Genomic DNA, 21885 nt, shown 5'->3' on the forward strand with positions numbered 1-21885 from the left:
CTTTCACATTAATACATTTTCTTCTGGATCCTTCTACTTTATATAGTCTGTGTGAACACTTTAAAGTTATTTCTTAGTACTGATTTGACCCCTGGAGAAAAAAAAACATTGCTTTTTTACACCTACAAAATTCTCATTGCTTTTTACACCTAACCCTAAATACTGTTTAGGGTTAGGTGTAAAAAGCAATGAGAATTCATTGCTTGGAATTCCAAACCTTCAGCTGAAACGGGGTCGGTTTTCCGTGAGCGCACTGTAACTGTTCCCATCTTGGACAGGTCAGATCCTGTTCTCCAAACCCGAACCTCCACGTAGCCATCGCTCTCGTCCACATGGTACTCCGTGTCTCCAAAATAAAACACGGGTGCTGTGGAAATAGTAAGGCAAAAAAAAACAATAAAAATCAGAAGTAGTTCAGATCTGACCGGGATATCAATACAAATTTCCAGAAACAACAGAACCGGATGCGATCGGATTGCTGTAGTAGCTCATTGGTCAAAGTGATGGACTACTGTTTGGAAGGTCGTGTGTTTAAATCCAATGACCACCAAGCCAACACTATTGTGCCGTTGAGCAAGGCCCTTAACCCTCAGATACTCAGTTGTCTAAATGCCTTGATAAGGGCATCAGCAAAATACCATAAAGGTAATTTGTGTACTGGTGCTCAAGACTTGTTGGGTGTGAGCTCAAATCAAATCCCAGACCTGTGAAAGAGACAATATTAGACACTCACCATCACCTGCTACCATCACCTGCTCTTATTTTAGACTCTAATCGGTTAGTGTTGCTTAATAGCTCGTGCTAAAAGAATAAATGTGCAGTAAATGGGAAATGGTTTGGAAACAATTCATCAGTCAGAATGACATGACCGAGTGTCTATTAATGTCAAATACATGAAGAATCTGAGATCCTGACTGTGTTGAGGTGTGCACAAGGACTGAGATCCTGCAGGAATTTTAGGACTGGAGATTTATCTTCGATCGTCCAACGGGACGACGGGATGTTGCTGCTTAAGAAAACAGACACTAATGAAATGGACACAACTTGACACAAACTTAAGAATCTTTCAGATATCCCAGGTTTATTTATATTAGTCACTTAGTTACTTCACTGCACTTTAAGATCAGTAACATTATTATTGCTCTTGTTTCTTCTAATTTCTTACTTCAATCCCAGACTATTATTAACAAAAGAGATCCATCATTCCGTCCACACTTCCACCAATCCATCCACTTATATGTCCATTCACCCAACTTATCCTTTACTCTGATCATCTATCTAGCCTCCCCATCCATCTATCACCCCACCCACCCATCCACCCACCCATCCATCCATCCATCCATCCATCCATCCATCCATCAAATCCCTCTACCCACCCATCCCTCCGTCCATCCATCTTCTCAATCACCCACCCATCCAATCACCCATCCATCCAATCACCCATCCATCCATCCATCCATCCATCCATCCATCCATCCATCCCCTCAATCACTCCACCCACATATCCATCTGTATTTACTTATTCATCAAGTAATTTTTTGAATTAATTGTATTATTATTTTGTATTAAAAATAATAACAATAATAAGTAAAAAAAAAGTAAAAAATTTTTTTTTTAATGACCAAAATTATATGACGATTATTTAAGATATCTTTTTTTTTTTTTTTTTTGGATAAAATAAAATAAGTGGTTCTTTATATAAAACCCTGGTACACATAATATATAAATGTTCTTTTACAAAACCTGAATAAAAAAGTGTTCGATTTGGCTCTTAATGTTGTTCTATTGCTGTTAAAAAGAAACTGAACCTTTTTTTTTTTTTTTGTATTATAAAGATCCTTTTATTTGGGTTTATCCTTCCTGCTCCTCACTCATTACAACTTGTTTCTGAAGTTATTACAAAAAAAAAAGCACTTCTACTTCAACCGCTTAATTGTGTGTGTTTGGGAAAATGAGCCCAAATGACTTAATTAAAAAGTACCACAAGCATGTACAGAGAAATGGGAGAAGTGAGCACACCTTCACTATACATGATCCACTACTTACTAAGTGTGTAAATGAGCAGGAGAAGTGAGCACACCTTCACTATACATGATCCACTACTTACTAAGTGTGTAAATGAGCAGGAGAAGTGAGCACACCTTCACTATACATGATCCACTACTTACTAAGTGTGTAAATGAGCAGGAGAAGTGAGCACACCTTCACTATACATGATCCACTACTTACTAAGTGTGTAAATGAGCAGGAGAAGTGAGCACACCTTCACTATACATGATCCACTACTTACTAAGTGTGTAAATGAGCAGGAGAAGTGAGCACACCTTCACTATACATGATCCACTACTTACTAAGTGTGTAAATGAGCAGGAGAAGTGAGCACACCTTCACTATACTGTACATGATCCACTACTTACTAAGTGTGTAAATGAGCAGGAGAAGTGAGCACACCTTCACTATACATGATCCACTACTTACTAAGTGTGTAAATGAGCAGGAGAAGTGAGCACACCTTCACTATACATGATCCACTACTTACTAAGTGTGTAAATGAGCAGGAGAAGTGAGAACATACCTTCATGCAGTAACATGTTATCACATGCACTGTGCTTTAGTTGTGTTGTAGTGAACATGCAATTTGTCATTATAGTGCAGAAAGTGATGATTTAATCCCCATATAAGAGACACTCCGAAGGAAAAAAGAGACTTTTCTCTTTTCTCTATTTTAACTTTAGCAATCTTCTGTTAATTACACAGGCGTGATTTTAAGGGTCTTCATACTTTATGGCCCTGACAAAAGATCCAGAGGTGGAGATCCACACGCCTGTCTGGACCTGCTAAAGATTAACCCTCTGCTCAAATTTCTGTGTTCATAACACACTCTCTCTCTCTCTCTCTCTCTCTCTCTCTCTCTCTCTCTCTCTCTCTCTCTCTCTCTCGCTCTCGCTCTTTCTCTCTCTTTCTCTCTCTCTCTCTCGCTCTTTCTCTCTCTTTCTCTCACACACATACACACACACACCTTTTTCTCTCTACCTCACTCACTCACATTCTTTCTTTCTCTCACTCTCTTCCACACACACACACACACACACATATACAGACACACACACATTTACATTTACATTTACATCATTTGGCAGACGCCCTTATCCAGAGCAACGTACATAGGTGCTTAAATGCACACACACACAAACAGACACACACACATACTCTCTCTCTCTCTCTCTCTCTCTCTCTCTCTCTCTCTCTCTCTCTCTCTTTCTCTCTCTCATACACAAACACACTCTATCTCACTCACATTTGCCATTCTCTCTCTCTTCCCCTTATTCTCTCTCTCTTACCCTTTATTCTCTCTCGCTCCCTCATTTTCTCCCTCATTCTCTCTCTCTCACACACACACGGACACACACACGGACATACACACGGACATACACACGGACATACACACGGACATACACACGGACACACACACGGACACACACATACTCGCTCTCTCACTCACACACACTCTCTCACTCACATTTGCCATTCTCTCTCTCTCCCCTTTATTCTCTCTCGCTCCCTCATTCTCTCCCTCATGCTCTCTCTCTCACACACATGGACACGGACACGGACACACATGGACATACACACGGACACACACACGGACACACACACGAACACACACACACAGACACACACATACAGACACACACATACAGACACACACACAGACACACACACACAAACACACACACACAGACACACACATATACAGACACACATACAGACACATACAGACACTGTGAAAATGCTTCTGTAGCTCTCAGCTCGCAAATGTGCTTTGTTGAGAGATATGCTGTCAGCTCGGGAAGCCGACTGACACGATGTGATGCGTTAACAGAGCGCACGTCCAGGGAAGGAATCATACCCAAGCGCAGAGAAAATAAACCCCGCTGGCGACCTGTCCGACTTTCCGTCTTTCAGTCATCAAACCTGCGAGTGCGTCTGACGCGTAACGCAGAGCCGTTGAGTCTTTTTCTAAAAACCATCAGATTATTTCGAGGAATGTACGGCCATGCAAGCAGTGTGTTGTTATGCTAATAAAAATGCACCTTTCTGACAGAGTGGAAGATAAAACATTGTCTTAATGTGACCTGAATTAACCCCACAGCTTAAACAATAGCCTGCAAAGTTGTAATGCGAACATTTTAAGTAGGTTGAAAAGTTCAGTATGAAACATTCCGGTTCAGACACTTTTATACAGGATCTCATTTCCTCAAAGTGCCCTGTATGCAAATCATCTGCTTCAAACCCAAAACGACAGCAAAAAAAAAAAATTCACAAATTACCTGAAGGTGAGATTTTTTTGCAAGCTGTGTAAAACCCAACACCCGTGGCCAATGGATCTTAAGGCAATGCCTTGAGGCTTAGAGAGGGGAACAATTACTTTAGAAAATAAGTTCAACAGATGAAGAATATTTTCCTTCTAGTTCAGGTGACATTCTAGCGTGAGAAGTCTTGGCGTTGTAGGGATTTGTTCATGTAGACAGATCAAGATCTGGGAAGGGTTGAGGTTAAGGGGTAATTGCTGCTGATTGCCTTGGCATGGGTATAAATGCATGGATGTACGAGTGTGTCTGAACTCCTGTAATCAGATAAGCTTCATCTCATAAAGGAGACAAACATGTTATAATGGGATACATGGCTGACAAATCACCGGCTTTACTCTACATCTCTCACGACCCTTTCCTTACCCGTGTTGGGTTACGGTTATGGCACAAAGCCACAATACAGTTAATTCATGACCTGGCAAGGAAGATAATGTTTATTACTGTAATCTTGTTACAGTGTTCTTAAAAAAAAAAAAAACCTTCACATTATGAACAGAATGTGAATTATTTACTCGAGTATTGATGCATCATTAATTCTTGTTATAAGAGATCTCTGATGGATTCTCGACTCTGATTGGTCAGAAGGCATTGATTAATAGTCACAACCAGCTTGCTGGCTATAATTTAAATGATAGGTTTATATTCATGCCCAGGTTACAATACATCATTGTCTCTATAGTAACAGATAATTTATAGGGACTTAAAAGGAAAACTGTCATGATAGTGCATGTGTGCATATAATATATATATATAAATCTCTGTATATATGTAATTTTTTTATTTTACACTATTTCTATTGGGGGGGCACGGTGGCTTAGTGGTTAGCACGTTCGCCTCACACCTGTCCGGGTTGGGGGTTCGATTCCCACCTCCACCTTGTGTGTGTGGAGTTTGCATGTTCTCCCCGTGCCTTGGGGGTTTAAACCGGGTACTCCGGTTTCCTCCCCCGGTCCAAAGACATGCATGGTAGGTTTATTGGCATCTCTGGAAAATTGTCTGTAGTGTGTGATTGCGTGAGTGAATGAGAGTGTGTGTGTGTGTGCCCTGTGATGGGTTGGCACTCTGTCCAGGGTGTATCCTGCATTGATGCCCAATGACGCCTGAGACAGGCACAGGCTCCCCGTGACCCGAGGTAGTTCGAATAAGCGGTAGAAAATGAGTAAGATGACTATTTCTATTGAATTAGAATAAAAGGGGGATATAAAAGTTAATCTCAACTGCACACCTACGTATCCGTGACTATTGCTAAAGGGTTAGGAGGCTTATTTAAAGTTCAGGGAAAGAGTCTCCAGTGTCAGCACTTTGTATACAGTTTTCATTCCTGAAGGATAAAGTGCAGTATTTTAGTAACATGACAAGCTGCTTTTTTTTCTTTTTTTTGTCTCATTAACTTCAAGAGACAGAATAAAAAGTAAGACTGGCGATAAAAAATAATGACTGTTTATAGCTGCCGTAAGTGATAACATGTACTAATATGTTTTAGAGACATTCCACAACATTAAAAGCAACCATGAACAAATGAAAAGAAGGAAATGCCGTAATAGGAAAGCAGTCAACTTTGCATCAGGTGTTTTATACCTTATTTATTTTAGTACTGAGGCGTTAGATCTCAATCCCACAGTAAAAGTTCTTCATCAATCCTAAAAGTTCACATTAAGAATCCTTTAAGAGTGCGTTATAACATTTGGCTCTCCTTTTTGGCAAAAGCTTTGCAATTTGTATTATACAGCAGAAGATTTGAGCTCATGCTCCTGTGCTTTTAAAAGCATCACTTGTCTACTGTTCGTCTATTTTTCTGAGGGCTGAAGAGCTCAAAGTGCCAATGTCACTCTTCCTAAAGACCACACCCAATGCCACTTCACTACCAGGGAATAAAATCTTCTAAAAAAATAAAATAAATAAAAAAAATGATGAAAGTAAAAGAATCAGGCAAAGGAGATGCCTTTATTCATCTGAGAGATGTGTAGGAGATGAGGGAGTGTGTGCGTGTGTGTGTGAGAGTGTGTGTGTGTGTGTGTGTGTAGGGGTTGCACTTGGCAGCAAATCCCTGAGGAGCACAGGGTGATGTTCACACATTCTCACTCGCTAATGGAATGAACTTTCTACAGCTTTGCCATCGCATGATTGTAGGGATTTATTCTCCCGAACTCTTAAAAAAAAAACAAAGAAAAAAAGAAAAATAACAGCAGAAAAGCAAGGTTTGGTTAATTTTATGACCTATTTCTATGAGAAGAAAATGAATAAGCAGCATCTAAATTACACAAATTATTTCTTACTGAAGGTCAGTTTGTAATAGCGAACTGTTCGGCTACGATGGATCTAAATCACGTCTGAGCAGGTTCAGGCAGGGCTTGCATCACAAAAAAGGCAGGAAAAAAAGTATAAGGAGAAGGTGAGAGGTTCAGTTAATGATCAGTGCTGCAATTTCATGCATGATGGTAGGATTTATGTCATTACACTTTCATTATCTCTTTGAGGAAGCACGGTGCTGTTCTGGACTTTCTATGATCTTGATGTAAAAAAAAAAGTTAACAAATTAGTAAAGTTAAAGCTACAATCAGAATTTTTTTTCATCCGCAAGACGCATCCAAAGTTTTCTCTACATTACAATATACAATTTCAGCTAGCTAAAATAAAAGAAAGAAAGAATGAATTACTGAATAACTAACTAAATTTATTTTTCATGACCCTATCACTAGCTTTATGGACCTTTGGATTCCCGGAATAAGCTTTAAGAGTGATAAGTGATCGGTTCAGTGAACAAGCTGCTTCCTCCGTCAAGGTTTAAAATGGTGCTCATGGGTTGAGATCGACGGCTAAACTTCAACAACACCTTAGATGTGTTGTTTTTGTGACTTGTTCAATATGGACCTCTTGCTCTTTATAATCTCATGCATTTTCCACCTCTAGAACCTATTTTTCATAAAAATTTTCCCATCATATTTCTGCTTAAAATATTTATGGACTTAGAAGGATGGATTGTGGTTTCCAGGAGTCGAACTAAATTAAAAGTCACCTGGCTGTGCTGCGAGGACGGGTTCGAGAACCACGGAGTCGTACATGAAATTTTAGTGGGGAAAAAAAAAAAATCAATAAAAGATGAATACACATCAGTTAAATAAACAACCGTTGCTTCCTTTCTATTTGTTGATACTTCGAAGATCATGGTAAAAATGCCAAATCTGTAAATCAATAAAGAAAGAGAGAGAGAAAGAGATAGATAATGAGAATTTCCAGGAATCAGTTAAGCAAGAACAAGTGCATTACAGAAAGTAATTTTCTTTTTTTTTTTTTTTTTTACAATTTTCTTTTACCTATATATAGAAGCAAAAGCAATGTAGCTTAACATCATTTACTTGACAATTTCCATGGTTCATGTACAGCAAAACAACATATTACAACTAAACATATTCAGCTATTTTATTAGCAAAATTCTTTTTCACTGCTAGGGCTCGTGCCCGTAATCATAAAGATTGTAAGAATGATCTCAGAGAGCTCCTAATCTAGCTTTAAAATGTCTAACTAGGAATCTTAAGAGTGATTCAGGAGAACTCAGTGATCTCAGAGCAACTCTGAGCAAAGAAAATACAACTTTTATCTTAAAGAAGAGGCGGGGCTTAACCCTGTTACTAGGTGACACATGGTTTTGAAGACTGTGATTGGTTGTCTGATAGAAAACTAGGAGAGCTTTTAAAATCTGGTCTATTATAAGCCTTCACTTTGTCTCTATGTTAATATATTTGAGTTTATAACGTGTAGGGATTACGTTCGTGACCGATCATATTACAGATGTTATAAATGTAATAAATGTAATGTAAATGTAAACATCTCCGACACAGAGCAGAAATGTCATCGAGACAAATTATATCAATTCTTCTGTTTATGGCATTTCAGCTCTGTGTCTGAGATGTTACCTCTAATATGATTGGTCACAAAAATAATCCCCACACGATCTAATCTGTATCATCTTATTACCTCAATATCATTATTAAATATTATATACAACACATTTCTTCTCCCTCTTCACCTTTCAGCCATTTTCTCCTCTGATAAAGAAACTCTTAAGCCTCTTAAAAGTCCTCCTCACTACTTCTAACACTTTTTCACCTTATGAGCTCTTTTCAGGGTTAAGATGCTTTTTGAATATCTTTACTGAGACTTTTCTTAGAATTTTGTCACTACGAGAAACTCTTTACACTACGAATTTTCATGAATACAGGCCATAAAGTGCACCATCATGCTGACTCAAAAACTGCTTTTGTCCCAAATGAATCATTCAACATACTTCATTTGAGCTGATAAATCACCGGAACAGCCCTTAAGATGGGAAACGATAAGGCCGAGTTGATAAAGACGGTATCAACATTACTGAAACTCCGAACCGGCCTCTTTTAATAAGCACTGCCGAGGTTGGCTTCAAGAAACGATTCCCATTTCTCAAGTCAGATGGGATTAATATGGAGAGGAGGAATATTTATTACGGACAACTGGTCATATTTTATTCATGATTTAGTGACTTTTTAAAAAAAAAAAAAAAAAAAAAAAAAATTCAATCATCTTCAGTAAGCGATGAAGAGTTGCAGTATCTACTGTCTGTGTATTCATGTGTGTAAAGAAGATTACACCATCTTGTACCTACTAAAATGTGACCTATCGGAATAACCCAAAATATATATCGTTGTTTTTTTTTCCTCCACAGACTTAAGATCACATAAATAGGTCTCAAATAAATTGATGCCCTGTCGTAACAGGAATCGATGCTCTTAATGATGGGTTCAGCAGCCTTCCTATATGAAGCTCACACTCTAATCACTCTCACGGGGCTAGTAACAATATCAATCCTATGATGTACTACACTAATTTGGCTGCACCTCAGGATGCAGAAGGAACAAAAAAAAAAAAGGCAGCTGGTTTTTAAGGGTGAGGTTAGAAAAGGTGAAAAGATCCACCTTTGCACATCTGCTTCCGTTGCTCCAGGTTCAGCTTGGAGAATAAAGCACTAATAACAGGCTGAAACCTTCTCCTTGCTCGTTCCTGTCTCTCCGGATGTGTAATCTGCCGCTCCACTACTCCTTCTGTATTATCCACACACGTTTAATGATCCGCTTAGCATGCCTGATCATGATATACAAGCATTTTCATGTTTCACAGCTGATCTTTCAGGATGCAGAGAACGGAGTCAGCATCAGACCGTAATTAAAGACAGCATGAGACAACATGTTCCTTCTACCAAGCGCAGAATTTATTTCGAATATACGAAACATTATGCTGCCTCGTGTTGCGTATGAAATAACGATAAGATAAGACAGCGGCTGTGGGTGGGCTTTCGGTTGTGTTGAATGTTAGTCACTGTACATGTGTGGGCTGATTGTAACAATAGACACAATTCAAAACCACACTGAGTTAAAAAAAAAAATCTAAGTTTCTCCAATCTGTTGTTTTTTTAGTAGCTGTATATTAAGGGTTAAACATCTATTTTTTTACTAATAACTCGTAACTAATTAGTTAATTAATTCAAGTGAAAGTAGTTGACTAGCCATTATCCCCCCTTATGGTTAATGCAAAATTTTCAGGACATACCGTAGCTATATTATTTGCTCAAATTACAAACCGTACACAGGCTACAAATCACATCACCAGCTTCACTGTATTTCTTCGGACACATCATTAACAACCAAAATAAACGAATTTTCTCTCAGCTACAGAATTCAACTCGTAAATACGATCTTTCCTACGTGAACCGAACGCGCCATAAACATGTTCAAGTGAAGGTAAAAAGTAATAAATGTGTCATCTTACACTATTTAAAGATGAACCGATTCTTAAGACATGTAGACAGGTTGGCACCTCAGCTGAAATTGTTAAGTCTGAAACTGAGAGCATGCAGCAAAGAACATACTTATAGCTTAATGATGAATGAAGGATACAATGTCTACAGCGGCGCCTGGGAGGTCGCCTGGGGCCGGAGTCTTTGAGCTTGTACGCACCGCATGCTGATCTGACTCTAAAGTAGCCGAGTGGGATCGGACAGCTACGTGTGATCCGCAGCTCCGAAAGCGCTCATTCGCACAACCTCTATCTCCTCCATCACCATTTCCCTTGCTGTATTTTACAATGTACACGGTTCGTGCAGTAAGGACGCGTACTGTGTTATTGTGTGTATGTGTTAAGACCGGCTGTAGACAAGACTACTAACAGCTGCTGAAAACCTCACTGGCAGTAACAGGTGGCCCAAATTCTTTACCGTCGGCATTTCTTTAAACACTTTTACAAGATCTGGATATTAATCAGACCTACTTAGCAGTCCAAAATACTCCACGTCTGTACATCAGACATCATGTAGAACTCTGGATTAAATTACACTCATCAAATTCAGGCCAGCCAAGACAAGACAAGTAATTCTTTTTTATTATTATTTATTTATTCATTCATTCATTCATCTTCTACCGCTTATCCGAACTACCTCGGGTCACGGGGAGCCTGTGCCTATCTCAGGCGTCATCGGGCATCAAGGCAGGATACACCCTGGACGGAGTGCCAACCCATCGGCAGGGCACACACACACTCATTCACTCACGCAATCACACACTACGGACAATTTTCCAGAGATGCCAATCAACCTACCATGCATGTCTTTGGACCGGGGGAGGAAACCGGAGTACTCGGAGGAAACCCCCGAGGCACGGGGAGAACATGCAAACTCCACACACACAAGGTGGAGGTGGGAATCGAACCCCGACCCTGGAGGTGTGAGGCGAACGTGCTAACCACTAAGCCACCGTGCCCCCCCCCCCCTATTTATTTATTTATTTATTTATTTATTTATTTATTTATTTATTTATAGATTGCACCTCAATTTACCTCTTATAAAATGACCTTAGGTATACAGTGTATGAACAATATAGAGAAAAAGGTTAAACAACATGATATTTGAGCTAAAAAACTGAGTTGTCTAATAAACCTACAATATTCTAACACATTGAAACAGAGTTTAATATTAAAGTTTAATATTTAAGTTACTATTTATGTCTAACATTTATCCCTTATGAACAAGCCTGAGGTGACGGTGGTGAGGAAAAAAAACTCCCTGTGACGATATGAGGAAGAAACCTTGAGAAGAATCAGACTGAGAAGTGAACCTCATCCTCATTTGGGTGACAATGGAAAGGAAATTATTTTATGTACTAATTGTGTAACCTATGAATGACTACACACACGTTTAAACAAGCTAGCTAGGAATAAATTATGTCTGGACATGACATTATAGGGAATTATAGGTACTTGTTTTGTACATGTGTAATGACAATAAAGTTGAATCTAATCCAATCTAATCTAAACACCATTACAAAGTTGATAGATATTTTTATAATAAAAATATAATAATTAATAAATTGCTTTATTATTTGCATCCACAAATCTTCACTCCTTCCTTCCACCCTTCCACCCATCCACCCATCCATCCTACCATCCATCTGAGATGAATAAAATATAGTCATCATATTACCAAGAAAGCAGAAAGCTCTCCATTCTGAATACTTTCCTATGATGGAAAATCTATAGTTGCGATTTTTTTTCTCAGACTGTTAAAGCACTGTCACTGGAGACTCCTTCCACAAACAGTAAATATTCTTCATACATATTCTTAAGTTTCTTATTTTTGTCATTTACGTCTGTAGCTGGACTTGGATCTGGCAAAAACAACAATGTGGTTTCCTGTAAGCCTGAAATTGTGAAATGTACTTCATTCATTCATTCATCCATCCATCTTCTACCGCTTATCCGAACTACCTCGGCTCAGACGTCATCGGGCATCAAGGCAGGATACACCCTGGACAGAGTGACACACACTCTCATTCACTCTCACACACTACGGACAATTTTCCAGAGATGCCAATGAACCTACCATGCATGTCTTTGGACCAGGGGAGGAAACTGGAGTACCCGGAGGAAACCCCCGAGGCACGGGGAGAACATACAAACTCCACACACACAAGGCGGAGGCGGGACTCGAACCCCCAACTCTGGAGGTGTGAGGCGAACGTGCTAACCACTAAACCACTGTGGTTGCATGGTTGTTCAAGCCACATACGTCAGCGCTATACTCCTCCCAAACGGAAGTACGTCACTCGGAGGTGATCTTTCACCCAGGTGTCTCGTTGGGTCTTAAAATGCACTGATGCTGCCAGCAAAAATGCAGCAAACAGTAAATGCTGTTTTTTGTAGCATAACCGTCATAAGTTTTTTTATCTTCTTTTTGATTGAGTTCTGAAATCCGCATACACCAAAGCGTGTTCCGTTTCAATTACCCCGGAAATGAGGTAAAATATATTAGCATTTTGGGCGGGAGTAGAAAGATCGGATCGATATCCGATTTGCCGAGACGCATTTATGTGGCCTGATGTAAATGGAACAGTTTTAACAAATCAGATATCGGATCAGAGAAAACACATGAAGTGACCAGGTGTAAAAAGGCCCTAAATGTTGAACTTCAGTTGAACTTTCTGTCTTTTAAAGTGTGTATTTTTTGTAGTTTCTGTGACTCTCAGTTGCCTCTTCAGCTTCATGTTCTGTGTTCTTTTGTGCTTCGTTTCACAAGCTTTCATCTACCAAGCATTTTCTTGCTTTGGCTGTAGTATTCACGTTCTAATAAATAAATAAGTATGGGTACATGTTTTGAGTAAGTTTTAATAAGCAAACCCCTTTATTTTGTCTAAAATGCAAAAAAGAGCCCAAATAAAATAAAAAAAAATAAATACATCATAATGCACCTGGATCCTTTTAAAAATTGACCCTTTATTAGTGCCAAATGAATTGGGAATAATTATAAAGCATGAAACTGTAAAGATTACAGTAAGATTTAAAAAAAAAAAAAAAAAAAAACCCTGATTTTTTTTTTTTTTTTTTAAGAGTTTGAAATATGAAGTCTGAGGTCATTGACAACTTGACAGCTAGAGGTAAAAATAAACCAAGTAACCATAGACACCAGCCAACTCTTTTTTTTTTTTTTTTTTTCCATTTTTTATGAAGAATGCTGCACGTAGTGCCGAAGCTGTCGCCAAGACCTGGACTGATTTCATATTGCTGGAAGTTGGCCAGCTAATAATCTGACTTATGTCTGGTTGTGTTAAAAACAGGCGATTAGGTTTCAGGTGCATTCATCGTTGTTGGAACGGAAGGAACGCTGCTGTCAGACTGCAGCTTCAGGCAGTGTTTTTTTCCCTTATCCTTCTTATTCTTTCCTTTTTTTCTCCTCAGCACTGCCACCAGCCAAGGCTCATGTTTGCAGAGCAAGATAACAATAAAAGCATACACAAAGGGTGTCGCGACGAAGCCTTGCCGCTCACCACCCTGTTTATTCTTTCCAGACAAAGTCATCGGTGTGAGACAGGATCAGCATGCCAACTGATACGCTTAAGAGGCTTCCGATTGTCACTTACCAGCACTAACAGAACTTCAAGCTTGGATAGCACTGTTCCTGATAACACACAAACACCTTTCTTCTTTTTATCTGAAAGATTAAAGCCATCAGGGACTCTCATCGCACTGAAAAGATCCCGCACTCACGTCTAGGTAAGCCATGGTTATAGAGACTGAGGAAAGAGAGAATGCTCAGTCCTCAATGTGTTTTAGCACAAATTATAATGACAAAATGATGTCTCTCATTTGTCTATATAATGACACTATGTCAGGGGTAATTAACTGGTAGCCCTTAGTCTAGATGTACTGGGTGAAAAATAAAATGGTGCCAAACTTAATATTTCATTTTGTTTACCCTCTCTGGTCTAATAAACAGATAACCCGGGTTAACAGATAACACGATATTTATGTACATTCTACTTAATAATAACATTAGTCAACTGAAGTAACATGCGGCATGAGTTTAAAGCAAAAACACAGCCGCTTCAAACCGATGTGTCTTATTTATATACCCATGAATGAATCACTAATGGTTAAACCAGGGTAAGTAAATCATTACTAATTTTAGATGAAGGGCAACATTAAACTTTGTCCAAAGCCAAGTTGGCCATGAAGAAAAATCATTTCAGTAAAGACCAATAACACATCATAATAATTCTTCTTAAATGTGTTGTGAATACCACGCGTATCCGAACAAATTAAAAATGTGATTATAAAGAATTATTTAGCATCATTATTTGAACATTTAGTCAGTAGCCTATTTAATGGCCTTGAGTTTATTCTGCTATTTTGTCCATGAGTGGAATAACAGACTAGCTCTGCCTGTAGAAATTTCAATAGCTTAATCTAAAACTCTACAGGTGTCCGTTTGACCTGTGGTAAAAAAAAAAAACAACAACAAAAAAAAACATTAAAAGCTAACTGTTTAATCATGCAATCATGTAAATTGCTTATCTGGACCTTCATAATTGATACTTGAATATCCCTCCAATACATAATCCCTCATCACACCCATCATACTTTCCCAGTCTTCCCCTGACATCTAATGTTAATAAACATTGAATGAGTAAAACTATCGAATGCATGTGAAAGAATGTTGAAAAAAGCTGGATGCAGCTCTATTTCCTCCATGTCTGCAAGTGGTCCAGACACATTTGTTACGACCAATGAGGCAACGTTTTCACATACAACACGATCCACAAATCAATTTCCACAGTATCCACATGCATTCTGTTGAAGGCTTCAAAACAACCAGGCACCAGCCCAACCCTGTATCTGTATGGGAATTGGAGATGTTTTTCATTCCAGTCAACTGCAGCGATGAACATGAAAAGTTGGCGTGTAAAAAACTTTTCTGGATTCCTGCAGTTAGATGTCACTGTGCTGCTAATGCTACACCTTAGGATTCTATCGTTCATTCATCTTGTACATCATAGTCGATAATTGTTAGTTTTGTCAGCCACATGAACTCAACATGAAGTCTTATCTGATCGGAAACTCCTACATTTACATTAAAACGAGAGACTTAATCATTGCTGTGATGATCACTTGCGCTATCTCTCACCAAATGGCTCATATGAAGAATTTTATTTATAATACAAATGCAACCAGTGTGAAGATCTTCCAGAAAGAATTACACGGTAGCTCTGATCCATCAACACGACAAATCTCCATTCAGGACAGCAGCTGCAAATTCCTCAGAGATTACCATGAACGATCACGCCAAACGCTAAGTGGATTAAGTTACAATAGATGAACACGCATGCTAAGAGTTGGAGTAGCATGTTACTTATACTGGTATGCTGATAAACGAGCATCTATCTATCTATCAGACAAGTACGGGAGTGATAAGGATTCGACCGGCTCAAAGTGAAAACAAATGATCTCCTCCACCATGGTTCATCTCCTCTCAACAGGGAGTCGTGATTTTCATTTAGAGGGCAGGATGGATTAATTATTTTCAATTAGTAATCACGGTGTAATGGGAGTTACTTGCACACTATTCTTTTGCCATTAGTATCCTGCAGTCAACTTCCTAACAAGCTGGGATATGTGAAGAAAAGAATTTCATTGTGCTATAATGAATATGGAGGAATAAAGACTTCAGCATAATTAATGCTTATGTTTTAAATTCTACTTGTCGTTTCAGCACTAGTGACCAAACTTCAGCTAACAATGGAGAATGCCTGAATAAAGTAAACAATGCATCATAACTAAATGTCCGTAGTACTGTAGGCTACAATTTATTTACAATCAGTTTCAATTTATTTCTACAACAAGATATAATCTGAAAGCAGATTTCTGAAAAATAGATCAAGCCCAAGTCTGACCCTCGCTTTTTATGGGTAAACTCACTTGGTAATTAAGAACCGCTACTGTAAGAGATGAAGAAACACCGTCCTTTGCTTAGACCAGGCCTCGTATTCACAACATGTAGATGAGCAAGCAACAGTGGCAGTAGTAATGATTCGTAATCCTAGTCTGTGGCATCTAAAACAGCCTCTCTCAAGTCTGGTTTCTTCAGGGAGTGTTTCTCTTGCTACTGTTGCTTTCTAGATAAAACTTTAAAGCTACTTTCTGACAATACTTTGTTTAAAATGTACAGCGAATTGAACATGTACAGTACTGTAGCTATGACGCATTTACACTACACTTAATGTACCAAGTAAAAACTTCTCTATTCTGAGGGAAACTAAAAATAAGACGTAGCCTTTCCATTATCTGTAAGATGACTTTTGCACCCGGTATGTACTGTCTAGGCTAAAAAAAAAGTTAGAGGGACTATGGTGTAGGGAAGGGGAAGGGATGTGAGAAGAGGGGAGGACAACCAAAAGCCCGGAGGTGTTGCTGAACAACAGAGGCACCATGAGAGAGATACGATAAAGAACACCCCCCAACTATGCCTGCAGATGAACGATAAGGAAATGCTAAGAGGAAGCACGCACACATGCACACACCTGCCTAGTTTAATAATTATTTATTCCGCCATTTTACCTGCTATCTCATGTCTAATAGATGGCTGGGCTTCAGTTTGGTTCCATGTAATAAAATGAACCACACTTTTTCCACTTCATATTAAATGCCCACTTGTTCCCTATACTCTTTGACATTAACAGAGATCCTACAACAGAAGAAAAAAAAAAAAAAAAGAATCACACAAGCTGCTTACTCAAACGTCATCATCACAGCGTTTTGGAATAACTGTCACTACACTACTGGAAAAATCATCTATTCACCCTACCTTCAGGTGTGCCTCTTCTATTCTTTGCTTTTACGCTTCATGAATTCTAGGTAGAAAATCGTTTCAAGGTTTGAAGCAGCGTTCAATAAATTCCATGAATTTAAATGAAACATTCAGTGTAACCTCTCCTTCATATTCCTGAGCCGTACTCAAACAAAGAATCAAATGCGGTGCAGACTGAGGGTAATTAGACAGTGACACAATTTTTGTTGATTTGCCTCCGTACATTGGATTTGAAATGAAACACTTATTGGATTTATTTCACACTGGATTTGAAATGAAACAATGACAAATAGGTTACAGGAAAGAACGTCACTTTTAATTTGCAAGTAAGCCCATGTTTAAGTGAAGTATAAAGACATTACAACCTTTTTAATGCACTGTCCCATACTTTAGAGGACTAGGAGTGATTAGACAAATGAACTCCTACATTTTAAGTGATATCACAGCATAGGCCTGGATTCTTCCTGGGGCTTTTTTTTCTTTTACCACAAGGCTTGTCTTTGATAAATGCTAATGCTCAGTAGGTCACTAATTTGGTGAAAGAACTGGCTAGACAAAAACATTCCACATTTAAACCTGAATATCTCCATAGTTGCATGTAATATATTTTCTGTAGTTCGGCTATTGTCCGGTTAAATGTCGAAACATCCTCCATAAAGTTTAAGAGCTGATCTGAACATGCTTCTGTAGACTGAAGAATTTGTCATGGTTTTCCCTTTTCTACTTAAGCTGATCTGTTATTGGTTTGCTGCCTGATTGTGTTTTCTCCTTAAGCATTTCAACCATGTGTGAGCACATTTTCCAATGGCCTCCAGAGCCCAAAACTTTTAACCTGTGGTACCACCAACTCCAGATAGCTTTCACATTTCATCACTCTGACCAAAGACCATGCTGATGCCTCTCCTGCTCCTGTTATTGCAGAAGAAGCCATTGGTGTACCTCCTGCTATCATGCTGCCTCCTGCCATTGCAGGAACCCCTTTCACACCATCTCCTTCTGTCAGCAATGGAACCATCGGTCTGCCTCCTGCTGTCCTGAGGACATGTTGCCACCCATCTGCGGGGAGGAGCTTTAGTTGCCCGGCTCTGACGCAAGCATGCAGTTAACTTTATTGAAGTCTGATTAGATTGATATTTTCTTTGTGTTAGTTTCACATACTATTGTGAATATTTCTACGATTATCATGTCTGCCTGTTTTTAAACTTTCATTAACAGATAGTGATTTCTGGTTTTACACCAATTAAAGCAAACCATTGAGTTTAGTCTTTAGTCACAGCACATTAATGAAGTCATACTATTTTCTTTAACTCATCTTAATTAAGTGTCTTGGTTTCATTAGATCTAGAGCCTATCACTGAGCACAAGGAAGGAACAGACCCTGGACTAAACACTATACCTAATAAGACCTTGGATGGGATACCACTATATATCATGGGTTCGTACCATCATAAAATCTCATTTCTATATTCAGTGATTTTCTCTGACTCGCCACTGTGTTCATGCCTACTCAAGTCTTTAAATTTTAATTGTACCCTCGATCTATACCCAATATATAATATATTTCACTTTAATGTCTATACTATTTCTTATACTATTTATTGGAACTATAAAGTATTAACACTGGCCATATACCGCACATATAACCTCTGCTATTCCTCACTTTTACTAGAAGTCCTGATTTTAGAAATAGACATAACACCATCAGTGGTATGTGGTTATGTTAACATCTTATTTTTTATTTAATTATAGTTTCTTTTTGGGAAATAACTAAAAAGGCTCAGAGGGGAAAAACATGCATAAAGCAGCAAGATACAAAGCCATAATGATCTAACAATTTTAGACCATTTTTTAAACAAACTATACAACTGTGGAAAAAAAATAAGATTTAAATCTTAGGGGAAAATATTAGGACTGATATGATTGAATTATTTTTTTTTTTTTAAACATTATACCAAAGAAATCGAAAACTCAATTGTGTTCGTTCAGATGTGCACTAACTTCTGTTCATGGTAAACTAGCCTGAAAATAAACAGCTATAAAGAAATATCAATGCAATACACAAATAAATGCGAAAATAATGTCACAGGATTAGATAGTCATGATAATGCAAGGAACATACAGCTGGCTAATAAAGTGGACAGCCAGCTGTGCAATTATTCATCATCCCCTATAAAGGCAGATCTCAATAATCAACCAATATAAATGTAAATATTCTCATATTAAAGCTGACAGTCTTTAACAGAAACACCTTGAAATGTCAGTAAGAGTTATCCACCTGAAAGCTTTTGCTAACAGCACTACTGTTATACAAGAACACACACTGTACTGTATGCTGTGAAATATTGAGGCTGGCAAATAATGAAGATATAATCGAGTTTACGGAACAAAGAGGACCAGACGACGTCTTGACCTGTTACATTCAGTATGTTTCTAACTGTACAAATGACTGCACTGTTTCCATTTTGTTATCGAGGCTGAATCTTTAAACACCAAATATATCTGAAAAACATAATTCCAGATTAATTTCACACTCGATATATTGTTCATTTTCACAGTCGACGGCATCAATTCCTTCTTCATTTAACTGAGCAGAACACCGGACCTGATTTACGATGACGTTCAAGGTTTGTAGAACGAGGTGTGAAATGGCAAAATGACCAAAGGCTTTTTCACCAGTGGTGAATTTAAACTGGAACTAAACTGCATGATCAGCACACAGCAGTGTTGTTTACTTTAAACACAGAACGCTTAAAAGTGCCCTTCCACACAAAACCGTTTTTACTTGGATTTTTTGATATGTGTTAGGTCCATATGTGTTTGTGTTGTGTCGTGAATGTGAAAACGAATTGTTACCTCCCCGGTCAGTTCTAGCCACTTAAAAGAAATAAGGGGAGAAATCTGGTCACTCTGACATCAGAGTGACTGATCTCATTACTATTCATGAGCTCTCCCACTTGAGACCGCGCCCCCAGAATTCGTGTAGCTCAGTGAGTTTCCTACACAGCAAGGATGGCTGAACGTCAACGGGCTTGTGAAGAAGCCGTTCTGCCGCAATTCAAGGTGATTGTAAACAAATTTCCTCTAGCCTAGGCTACTTATTGTGCTGGGTGAATGAATAGTCATGCTCTCATATCCTAGCGGTTAGCCAATCGGAGCCAAGCAGCATAGCTCATTTGAATATTCATGAGAACTGGCGCAAATCGAGCTGAGTCTTCCTGCAGGCTTTCTATACCACACTAGAATGGCTTGAAACAAGATAACCAAGGCATTATTTCCACAAAAAAGTTACAGAGTCCATGGTAAAGTTCAGACATTACCACAAAAGTAATGAAATACGTGTGGCAGTGCATCTTTAATAAAGTTATGTTACAAAGAGTGTTGGAAATGACGCAAAAAATCACAAACTACAGGTAGAAACCTTTAAACCTTACAACATATACAGAGCACGTATATAAAGTTTACTATTTTATGCTATTCATTCGATTTCAGTTTATCTTCCCAGACTACTGGCTTTTTTAAAAAACCTCAATAGTAGTCAATAGTGTTTTTCCACAATTATTGTTGTTGAATTAAACTATATTCCATGCTGTTTGATTTCAAAAGCACAAAAAGCTAACTTTATCGCTTTTAACTTTAACTTTAAAAGCTAACAAGCTTAACTTTATCGGAATAAATAACTTTTTTTTTTTGGTTAATTAAATCTATACATTTCAGAATGATGTATTTAATGCTTAGATCAGTCTGAGAGCATTTCTGGACTTAACACTGCTCATCACTCAAGATGATCTCATACAAGACAAATGCGCTTAAGCACAAGGTCAGAATAATGAGTAACTGATAGACGCCTTTGTTTTATGCCAACTCTTCCTCACATGCATCTCTTGTGCAACTGTCTGAGTAGTACTTAAGTCCATAGTTATGTCTGACTTCTAAATACTAATGTGCACAATTTCAATATGAACTCATCACTACTCTATATATAACACTTAAAGACCAGATGCGACTGTTAAAAATAAAGAAGACTGAGCTCCATACCGTCATCGGAGTCAGGCAGGATGGTGATCCTGGTGGTGGGGAATTTCTGGCTGAGGCGACCCCCCATGGGCATGCTGAGGGTGACGTTAAAGGTTTCCTCAGGCTCATACAGTGAGTCGTCGATCACCACCACACGACATGCCTTCTCTATTTCATCTCGGTCGAAGCGTAGAACACTGATATGTTCTTCTGGACGTGAGATATAGTCCGAATAAGACAGCACTGTAGTGGGGACGGTGCCAGTGGCCGTGCCTGTAGGGTACGAGGAGAACAGTGTTAGGTAAAAGAAGAATGAAACATTTATTAAATGGTTAATTTGTAGTTTATTTCTTGATACCTAACAATTGCAGGAAAAGGCATGAGAACAGATTTATGGGATTAAATAGGACAGGATACGTCAGTGACTGAATATCTGGTGTTTCCTTGTGAATTTTACAGCAAAGGAGAAGGTTGTAGTTTTTATAGCTATCTGACACAACTGTAATAAACTACAAAGACAAATCAAGACAAACCATTATGGTCAAGCTAAGTACACTTTATGTGAGTTTCTTTAAAGGAAATTGTTGGAAAATGCAGATTTTAAGTAAAGACCAGAAAAAATAAAAAAGCTGGAAACAAAGAAACAAAGCAAATGTATTGCATGGAAATATTTCATATCATCGTTATAGTTCAAATTACACAGTATTTTTTTTTATTTCAAGTCCAGAGGCATTTTTAAAACATCTGGATCTGGATCTGGATCTAGAAGAAACTCCCAGTCAATTAAGCCAATGTCAGTTACTGTATGTAACAGACGATGGATGGTTGGATTACGAA

At 38.4% G+C, this 21885-nt stretch overlaps 1 protein-coding gene across 1 annotated transcript in view; it reads right to left on the reverse strand.

Annotated features, from left to right (window-relative positions):
- frem2b (FRAS1 related extracellular matrix 2b) overlaps positions 1-21885 on the reverse strand; it is a 113131-nt gene that overhangs the window by 31475 nt on the left and 59771 nt on the right. Inside the window, exons 6-7 of the mRNA XM_060888077.1 lie at positions 21070-21321; positions 218-367 (exon numbers count right to left, since the gene is read on the reverse strand). Of these exons, the coding sequence (XP_060744060.1) occupies positions 218-367; positions 21070-21321 (402 nt within the window). The remainder of the gene's footprint in view (positions 1-217; positions 368-21069; positions 21322-21885) is intronic.

The sequence above is a fragment of the Tachysurus vachellii genome, chromosome 15 (genome assembly GCF_030014155.1).
Source record: "Tachysurus vachellii isolate PV-2020 chromosome 15, HZAU_Pvac_v1, whole genome shotgun sequence".
NCBI classification, from domain to species: Eukaryota; Metazoa; Chordata; class Actinopteri; order Siluriformes; family Bagridae; genus Tachysurus; species Tachysurus vachellii.